Source organism: Octopus bimaculoides, chromosome 16 (genome assembly GCF_001194135.2).
Source record: "Octopus bimaculoides isolate UCB-OBI-ISO-001 chromosome 16, ASM119413v2, whole genome shotgun sequence".
Lineage (NCBI taxonomy): Eukaryota > Metazoa > Mollusca > Cephalopoda > Octopoda > Octopodidae > Octopus > Octopus bimaculoides.
In genome coordinates, this window is record NC_068996.1 from 52,432,704 (window position 1) to 52,443,602 (window position 10,899).

At 36.2% G+C, this 10,899-nt stretch overlaps 1 protein-coding gene across 1 annotated transcript in view; it reads left to right on the forward strand.

Moving 5' to 3' along the window:
• The window catches only part of LOC106870454 (beta-alanine-activating enzyme), a 116,740-nt gene that overhangs the window by 90,966 nt on the left and 14,875 nt on the right, over nucleotides 1–10,899 (forward strand). Inside the window, exon 12 of the mRNA XM_014916555.2 lies at nucleotides 9,192–9,343. Coding sequence (XP_014772041.2) covers nucleotides 9,192–9,343 — 152 coding nt within the window. The remainder of the gene's footprint in view (nucleotides 1–9,191; nucleotides 9,344–10,899) is intronic.

Consider the following 10,899-nt stretch of genomic DNA (forward strand, 5'->3'; position numbering starts at 1 on the left):
TACATATATATATATATATATATATATGTGTGTCTGTGTGTGTGTGTATGTATGTATGTATCATTATCATCGTTTACCGTCCGTTTTCCATGCTGGCATGGGTTGGACAGTTCAACTGGGGTCTGAGAAGCCAGGAGGCGGCACCAGGCCCCAATCTGATCAGGCAATGTTTCTACAGCTGGATGCCCTTCCTAACGCCAGCCACTCCCAGAGTGTAGTGGGTGCTTTTTATGTGCCACTGGCACGGAAGCCAGTCAAGGCAGCACTGGCATCAGCAACGTTCGGATGGTGCTTTTAACATGCTACTGGCACAGGGATCACAACTGCAGTTTCCATTTGATTTGATTTTGATATTGCTGATGTTGATGTACTTGACTCAATAGGTCTCCTCAAGCACAGCATGTCACCCTATGATCCAAGCTACTTTTTGAGAGGGCTGGTTATGTGACACTGGTGTAGTTTACAGCTGTGGACTCACTTTATGTACCGGGTCTTCTCAGTCACAGCATACCTCCAGAGGTCTTTTGTCATTGCCTCTCTGAGGCCCAATGTTCGAAGGTCATGCTTCACCACCTCATCCCATGTCTTCCTGGGTCTCCCTCTACCTTGGATTCCTTCTACTGTTTGGGAGTGGCACTTCTTCACACAGCTCTCCTCGTCCATCCACAGTACATTACCATACCAATGCAAACATCTCTCTTGCACGCCACATCCGATGCTTCTTATGTCTAATATTTCTCTCAGGGCACTTACACTCTGCCATGTGTGTACACTGACATTACACATCCAGCGAATCATGCTAGCTTCATTTCTTTTGAGCTTACGCATGTCTTCAACAGTCACAGCCCATGTTTCACTGCCGTGAAGCATGGCAGTTCGCACACATGCGTCATACAATAATCTACCTTTCAATGTGAGCAAGAGGTCCTTTGTCACAAGTAGAGGTAGAAGCTTTCTGAACTTTGCCCAGGTTATTCTTATTTTTGTGGTAACACTCTCTGAGCAACCATCCCCACTACAAACTTGGTCCATAGCTTACACTGGGTACATCTTATGGAATTTCTACCTACACCTTTTCTACAGATTGAGCAGGGCCACCTACCCGAAAGAGTGTGTGATGTGTTCGCCTTCCTACTTACTAGAACTTTGGTCTTTGCAACATTGACTCTAAGGCCCTTCAATTTTAAACCTTGCTTCCAAACTTGAAGTTTCTTCTCTAGTTCTGGTAGTGATTCTGCTATGAGGGCCAGATCATCAGCATAGAGGAGTATTTAAGAGCAACCCTGCGTCCCGCTGTCTGGTGAGAATGAAATCAATCTGGCTAGCAGAGTCCCCTGATTGATAGGTTATTGGGTGGCTGTCTGGCTTCCTGAACTTAGTGTTGCAGATTAAAAGGTTACATGCATCATAGAACTCCAGTAGCCTAGTTCCCTCATTGTTCCAGGAACCAATACCATGGCCCCTGTGTCCACCAGTGAAGATACCAGATTTCTGCCAAACATGCCCATTAAAATCTCCAGCCACAAAGATGAGGTCATTGCCACTTGTCTTTGAGGTAGTCTGTAGAAGGGTATCATAAAAATGGTCCTTCTGACCATTTGGTAGCCCTGCATGTGGGGCGTAGGCAGAGATAATTGTAGCTGTGCTGTTCTGCAGGACTAGATTGAGCTTAAGCACTCTATCGCATACCCTAACAACCTCTATGACCTTATCCATCCATTTCTCCACAAGGAGTATGCCTACACCCCATACACCATCCATGTTACCTTGCCAGAAGACTTTATACCTATCTGCCTTGCCTGTGAGGACCCTAGCTGAAGCTCCTCTCCATCTTACCTCTTGTATGCAGCATACATCAACCCATCTCCTTTCAAGCATCTCTACCATCTCACTAGACTTACCTTTCAATGTGCATACATTGACAGTGCCAAATCTGAAAACTGGGAAGGGAAAGTGGGGTGGGGCTTGGGGAGGAAAGATGTTATATATATTAGTTTAAAAATGGAGAAATTCAATGGATATAAATTAATTTATTAATTAACATTGCCCTACAATTGTTTCACTTCACACCCAATTTAAATTACAAAACATATATAATAAGTTTGCATTTTGAGTACACTGGCTGGAAGATCTTCAAGGCAAAATGGACATTACAGAGTTTATATTTTGCACAATTGAAATACTCCAACAGACTAAGTAGTTAAAAGCATGTTTATTGTGTGTATGTGTGCACATGTGCATCCATTAATGTTTTTATTTATATTTATAATGATAATAATAATAATAATAATAATAATAATAATAATAATAATAATAATAATGAATTAAAGTATATAAGAATAAAAATAAAGATTAAAAATAAATAATGAAAATAATGAAATATATTGATAATAAAAATAAATTTTTAAAAAAATGAAATAAAATTTTTTTTTATAAAACATGGATGTCAATGGTCCATTTTGGTTTACGTGTGAGCGTATGTTCACGTGTCTATATGTGTTCTCATATGTGTATATATGTATGTTTACTGCCTAAGTTAATTTATGTGTATGTGTGTGTCAGTTTCAGGTTATATAATACAAGTATAGATACCATATGTGTTTGTGTGTGTGTGTATATAAATATGTGTGTGTGTGGAAGAGTCATTTTTTTTTTTTTTGTTGGCTTAGTACTCCATCATCATATGTCTGAAACGAGGTAAAATTCTTCAAATTTCAAAAACAATAAACAAAAATGGTATAGGAAGAATACAGTGAAAAGAAAAACTTAAAACAATTTGATAAAAAATATTTATGTTATTTCAAATTACATATAAAAGAAACAAAAAAGTTTATCTGAGAACCCAATACATTTTTACCTAACAAATTCACCACATTCTTTGTTTGCAGGAATAAATTCCCCTTTGCATTGTAAATCAATTTATTTATTTCATTTTTAACTTTAAGTGAGATTTTCTAGTTTTGCATTTAATTTTAATGAAACATGTAAATGTTATTTGGATTTAACTTTAAATTACTCAAAGTGATTCCAAATTCATAGTTACTAGTAGACTTATTAAAGGGCATTTTTCAAACCTCATGTCAAACTTTTGTTGATAACACCTGTTAGCAGTATGACAGGTGTTTATAAAATTATAGTTCCGCTACTTGATTTGTACTAGTGTTTTATCACCTCTCTTACCCCACTTTTAAACCACACATCTCCTTTGCAAACAATGTTTTTCTCACTCACTCTTTCTCTCTCTGTCACTCACAAACACACATAGAGTTTCTCACCACATATACTAAATTATTAGGTTTTGGAATATTCAGTTATTTAATCCTCGATTCTACGTCATGACTGAATGTGCTACTGGTTTGTTATGAGTTTATAAACAGGATCCCTACGTCAGTTAATATCACTGTATCACTATATCAACCAATCTGTCGAATGCTGTTATATGCCACTGGTTACAAATACAATTACAAAAATATGATTTAAACCAAGGATCAAATCTGTCCTTTTAACACTCTTTTATCAGTCTCTTTTGTTGGACTGCTAAGTTACAGGAATGTACATCATTCCAAAAGGTCCGATTTTGTTTCCAGCTGATTCAGTCTATGACTTACAATCATAGGCACAGACTTAGCTGTATGGTCTTGCTTCCCAACCATGTGGTCCTGGGTTCAGTCCCACTGTGTGACACCTTGGGCAAATGTTTTCTCCTATAACCTCAGTTTGACCAAAGCCTTGTGAGTGGATTTGGTAGATGGAAACTGAAAGAAGCCTGTCATATGTATACACACACACATATATGCACATGTGTGAGTGATTATGTGTGTCTTTGTACTTGTCCCCCCCACCATCACTTGACAACCAATGGTGGTGTGTTTACATTCCTGTAACTTAGCAGTTCAGCAAAAGAACTGATTAAAAAAAGTATTAGTATTTTGAAAACAATAAATAAATTAATACTGGGGTCAATTCATTTGACTAACATTCTTCAGAATTATGCCCCAGCATGGCCATGGTCCAACGACTGAAACAAGTAAAAAGATAAAAGATAAAGGATATAATTGTATCTCACAACACAATAATGTGTTACATTATTGTAAGAATATTGTAAACCAATAGATTTACTCAAGTCCTCATTTCTGAACAGTTAATATACAGGGCAGTGAGGAGTTGAATCATCATCATCATCATCATCATCATCATCATCATCACTTAGCGCATGTTGTCCATGCTGGCATGAGTTGGACAGTTTGACCAGGGCTGGCATGCTGGTAGACTGCACCAAACTCCAGTCTGATTTGGCATGGTTTCTATGGCTGGATATACTTCCTAATGCCAACAATTCCGAGAGTGTAATGAGTGCTTTTACATGTCACTGGCACAAGGGGTGCCATTTGCGTGACACTGGTATCTGTCATGACTGCAGTTTTACTTGGCTTGATGAGTCTTCTTCTCAAGCGTGACATAATGCCAAAGGTCTTGGTCATTGCCTCCGTGAGGCCCAACACTCAAAAGATGCTTTTCACATGCCACTGGTATCAGCCACTTTGCCTCCATGAGGCCCAATGCTTGGAAGGTGCTTTTTAGGTGCCACAGGCATGAGTGCCAGTTATGTGATACCAGCATCAGCCATGACTACAATTTTGCTTTGGCTTGACGGGTCTTCTCAAGCATAGCACATTGCCAAAGGTCTTGGTCACTAGTTATTGCCTCGGTGAGGCCCAAAGTTTGAAAATCTATTTATTCAAGTATGTTTAAGCAACTGAAAAGAACAAATATATCTTTACAGCATTTTCCATTTCTATAGTGGATAATCCATATTGTAAGAGATATTGTACATTCAAAAGTAGCTAGTCTACTTTCACAGTTGGTTTGTATAGAAATATTTGTATAAACCAATCTATGTTTCAGTCTACTTATTGGCTTATATTTTATCTGTGCAAGGTCAGTAGCTTGACTAAATATAATACTGCATTTGGCTAGATACTCAGGTGTATCCAAATAGATTTATAAATATATAACTTCAAATTACTAAGATGCTTAAAATAGTTTTGGGATTAGAAACAACATTGTATATTTTTTAAAAATCTTAATTCTGAAAATCTTACTTCTGCAGAATTTGGCTCTGATTCTAAACTTGTATGAACTTGTTCACTTGATAAAATTCAAGGTAATTTTTGTAACTTGACAGAAAGCATCTAAATGAATTAAAGATAAATACGCATTATAGATTAAGAGTGTTGTAAACCAATGGACTTGTTCCAGTTCTCATTTCAGGACAGCTAATAAGTATATTTCTGACAATGAGGAACTGAGTACTTCTATTCATGCATGGATGTTTAACCCTTTCGTTACCGACCTGTCTGAAACTGGCTCTGCGTACAAATGTCTTGTTTTCATAAGTTTTCTAAATTAAAATCTTCCACCAAACCTTAGTCACAATTTATGTTCCTAACACTAGCTTAATGATAATGAAGTTATTTTACTAAGTTCTTTGTTATATTTAAAATTAATAGAAAGAAACACAGAGCATCTCAACAGAAATACAGTAATGACAGGGTTAAACAACTGAAAATGTAATCAAAATATACAAAGAAATGAACAACAATGCTTTAGAAGATGAATTGTTTGTTATTTTGGTGACACAATAAATTTCAATGAAATTTCAAAAATAAATTGTAAAGAAAAAACAAACTATTCAGGCAATTTTAGTGGTTGGTTTGGAATAAATGATCCATGCTACTGTAGTTGTATTTGTAACCAATGGTGTATAACATCTGACAGTCTGGTGGATACAGCAACATTAACTGACTTTGGGTACCTTCTTATAAACTCATAACAAACCAGTTTGACATTCAATCTATGACTTACAATCAAGAATCAAATCTGTCCTTTCAACAATTACTCCTTTATAAACTAAGTAAAGATGCATGGCTTAGTGGGTAGAGTATTCAGTTCACAATTGACAGGTTGTGAGTTCAATTCCTGGCAGTTCATTGTATCCTTGAGCAAGACACTTTATTTCACATTTCTCCAGTAGTGCCTGTATTTCAAAGGGCCGGTTTTGTCACATTCTGTGTCACACTGAATCTTGCTGAGAACTATGTTATGGGTACACATGTTTGTGGCGTGCTCAGCCACTTGCACATTAATTTCATGAGCAGGCTGTTCCGTTGGTTGGATCAACTGGAACCCACGTCATCGTAACTGATTGAGTGCCTTTTTCTTATATATATATATATATAAACTACATTATTTCCTGAGACCAGTTTTGTTTCCAGACATGAGTAAAAAAAGTATTTCTCATTGGATTTGTTACTACATGACATAAGCTTCTTTTAAGTTCTAATACTGTTCTACAACGACGTAAAGAATGTTATCATACTTCGCTTGATACTGTGTGGAATGGGCTCCCTGTTAACAGGTCACTTATAACAAATAAAGTGTTAGACATTTAAATTATGCAAATTAGTTCAGTAGCTGTAGTTCGTTGAAATTACTGGATTCATTGTGTATCTAAACGAATTCACAGCTTATTTCTCTGGGATTTGCCAAGTGATGTAGACACCTGACGAGGTGCCAATAATGATCGATAACCAGTAAAGGTTGTTCATCATTTTCTCAATCTGTGGAGAAGTGGTTAAATATGTTTGTACGTTTGCTACTTAGGTTTACATATAGAATAAGTAACCATGGAGATCGAGGAAACATCTAAAGTGTATATGACACTTGAACTGAAGCACCAGTTAATTTCTTTAATTACTTACTAGTCATTTCCCACCACCACCATACACACACACTCTATTTCTTTTGAATGTAGACTTATTTCATGATTTTTATTAATTGCCGGTATATCTAGGCTATAGAAATTTTGTGTGTGATTAAGATAAGACTTCTTCAACAGATAAATTATTTATCAAGGACACACTGTTTCATTTTTTCACTAATGATAAAAGCCTTTGTTAGTAGAATACCTGTAGCTAATGTAGAGGCTATAAAATATGGCAGGTGTGATGGTTTATGGTAGCAATAGTAATGTTCTTGAATGGGAATTGGTGATGATTGGATTATCAAAAATGAAATAGGCGTAGGAGTGGCTGTGTGGTAAGTAGCTTGCTTACCAACCACATGGTTCCGGGTTCAGTCCCACTACATGACACCTTGGGTAAGTGTCTTCTACTAAAGCCTTGTGAGTGGATTTGGTAGACGGAATCTGAAAGAAGCCCGTCGTATATATGTATATATATGTGTGTTTATGTTTGTGTCTATGTTTGTCCCCCCAACATCGCTTGACAACCGATGCTGGTGTGTTTATGTCCCCGTAACTTAGCGGTTTAGCAAAAGAGACCGATAGAATAAGTACTAGGCTTCCAAAGAATAAGTCCTGGGGTCGGTTTGTTCGACTGAAGGCGGTGCTCCAGTATGGCCACAGACAAAATGACTGAAACAAGTAAAAGAGTAAAAGAGTAATGGTTAGTGGTGGTGACACCAGAGTTAGTAGTTATCATAGTAGCATCAGTGAAGAATAAAGATCGGTGTTCCTGGTACTTTTTCACAGTAGTGATGGCTGTAGTTGTGTAGAGGTAGTAGTGTAGTAGTGGCTGCAATGTTGTAGTGCACCTGAGCACTAAGACAAGATAGATAGAAGTATAAGTTCACATTGGTATTAAAAGATAAAAATAACAAAAACTTAGAGAGCTGAAACCACCTGCATTCAGTTGAATAATTACTCTCAATATGTCCCCCAAAAATGGAAATATCATGTATTGCCACATAAAAAGAAAATAAAAATTTACAGCTCATTTTTGAGCTGATACTCAATATTTTATTAACCGATACATAATATATTTCTATAAGGGTGTCTCTAAGTGGTCGTTTTGGTTTGGTAGAATTAGCAGCCAAATCTCCTTCAAAATCATATCTTGGTGTTTTAAAAAAAGAGGAAGTACATACATTAGGTAAGTACTCTCTGTCGAAAGGAAGAACAGGATGGTCATGGTTGGAATGCCTTTAATTAATTTGTCTATTCAATCAGTACTAATTTGAGGTTAAACAACAGCAACTCTTGATTTTTTTTTTTTTTTTGCCTCTGTGAGTGTAGGGGTATAGGTGGGGGCTGGGGGTATAAGAGAAATACTGAGAAAAAAAAGTTGAAAATGTGTCAAAATTTTTATATATGTATGTATTGTGTAATTAAAACAATTTAAACTTTTTAACATAGGTGGAAAATAATTTTATTCTATATGTTTATAGAAATATATATATTAGAAAAAATAATAATCAGGCACTCAGATGTCTGGATGGTTGTATATTTACAGATTTTTATTCATGTCACATGTTTTATAAGTTAACGCTTTCACCTAGTCTTGTAGGTTTATCAAATTTATATATATATATATATATATATATATATATGAAAAATGAAAATATAAAGATATGTTTCTGCAGATAAATGTTCTCATATCATAGTTCAACTGAAAATATATTGGTATATGTATTCTTAAGGTGAGTTTCACCTATAATTTATGTAAACTTATATAACAGAAAGCTGGAAGGAGAACAAGGAAAAATAAGGGGTCATATATTTGCTTCAAGTCTTTTGTATAGAAAAAGGTTTTGATATATACATCTTTGAGTTTTGCAATTAAAAGGGGTTTTTTCTTGTAGTATAGGAAAAATGTCATTTAAGAATACATACATACGTGCATACATACAGGCATACTTACATACATACATACACACACACACACATACATACATGCATACATACATACACACACACATACATACACACATACATACATACATACATACATACATACATACATACACACATACATACATACATACATACACACATACACACACATACATACATACATACACACATACACACACACATACATACATACATACATACATACATACATACATACATGCATACATACATTTATCAAGATGAATTTATCTCCATAAAAGCATTATCCATATCTGCTTCATTTCATCCATTTGATGGAATTTATTGAACTTTGTTTAATAAATTAAGTCTGATATTGATTATTTCTTTACACACACACACACACACACACACATGCATATATATGACACCAATTTATTTATAATAGATGAAAAATTATTATAATGCAATTTTTTTAGTATTTTGAGAACTTCAAGAAAATATTTTCTTTTAATTACAGCAACAAAGAGAAAATTATCATTGTTGGATCACACTCGCATAAAGTGAGTGCAGTTGTTGCCAGTTCTGGTCAGTTGTTGTGGGAAACCGTTCTAGCTGACCGTGTTGAAAGTTCGGCTTGTGTTTCATCATGTGGTCAACATATAGTAGTCGGTATGTAAACATGACTTAAAATTTGTGAAGATTTATTTTTCTCACTTAACTCATTAGCATTTAAACCAACCATATCCAGCTCTAATATTCTGTTTTATGTTCAAATCATCCCTATCTGGCCTCTCACACCTACCCTTCAATATCATTCTAAAAATAAACAATCACTTCATCAAGATTTCAAAAGTACAAGATAATCTTTTCTACTTTAGACACAATGCCTGAAATTTTGTGGGAGGGGGCCAGTCAATTAGCTCTACCCTAGTACATAACTGGTACTTAATTTATCGACCCTGAAAGATGAAAGGCAAAGTCAACCTTGGCGGAATTTGAACTCAGAACATAACGGCAGACAAAATACTGCTAAGCTTTTCACCCTGCATGCTAACATTTCTGTCAGTTACTGCCTTGCTAAAAGATAATATATAGGCACAGGGGTGGCTATGTAGTAAGTAGCTTGCTTACCAACCACATGGTTCCGGGTTCAGTCCCACTGCGTGGCACCTTGGGCAAGTGTCTTCTACTATAGCCTCGGGCCGACCAAAGCCTTGTGAGTGGATTTGGTAGACGGAAACTGAAAGAAGCCCATTGCATATATGTATATATATATATATATATGTATGTGATGTGTGTGTGTATGTTTGTGTGTCTGTGTTTGTCCTCCTAGCATTGCTTGACAACCGATGCTGGAAAATCAAAATTAGTCTCAGTAGAATTTATAATCAGTTCTGAATCAATTATTTCATTTCGTTACAACACTAAGTTACAGGACACAAATGCAGGCACTAGTTGTTTTTTTTTCTTGTTTTTCAAACACTGCTTATGCAAAGACAGACATTCATGTGCCAGCAAAGACAGTCTATGATACTCTACACAGAAAGGGTTGTCCTGATGGCACACCAAACCCAGAAAGTATTCTTATCTTTAAAAATAAAGAATTGTAGTTAGTAGAACATTTCAATGAAAGCAGGAACTGAATATAAGCATAATAGGGTATATATTGTTATGACAGGGACCAAAAGTTGTTCACCATTGTAGAGATCAGTTGATCAGCTGACCAGCATCTGTGAATGTTTCATCAAGAGTAGGAAAAAAGGTGAACACTTATTCTTTTATTCTTTTATTTGTTTCAGTCATTTGACTGTGGCCATGCTGGAGCACCGCCTTTAGTCGAGCAAATCAACCCCAGGACTTATTCTTTGTAAATTTAGTACTCATTATATCGGTCTCTTTTACTGAACCACTAAGTTACGGGGACGTAAACACACCAGCATCAGTTGTCAAGCGATGTTGGGGGAGGACAAACACAGACACGCAAATACACACATGCACACATGCACACACATACACCCACATACACACACACACACACACACACACACACACATACGACGGCCTTCTTTCAGTTTCCATTATATGTCTGTGCACACGTTTGAATGTGGTGTGTGCCAAAGGGTTTGCAAATCCAATGGGGGTCTTAAAAGACATGTTAGGATCCACAATGAGCAGAACTTACTTGCAGGTATTGGTAGTGCAAATCAGAGGTGCAATCTGTGTGG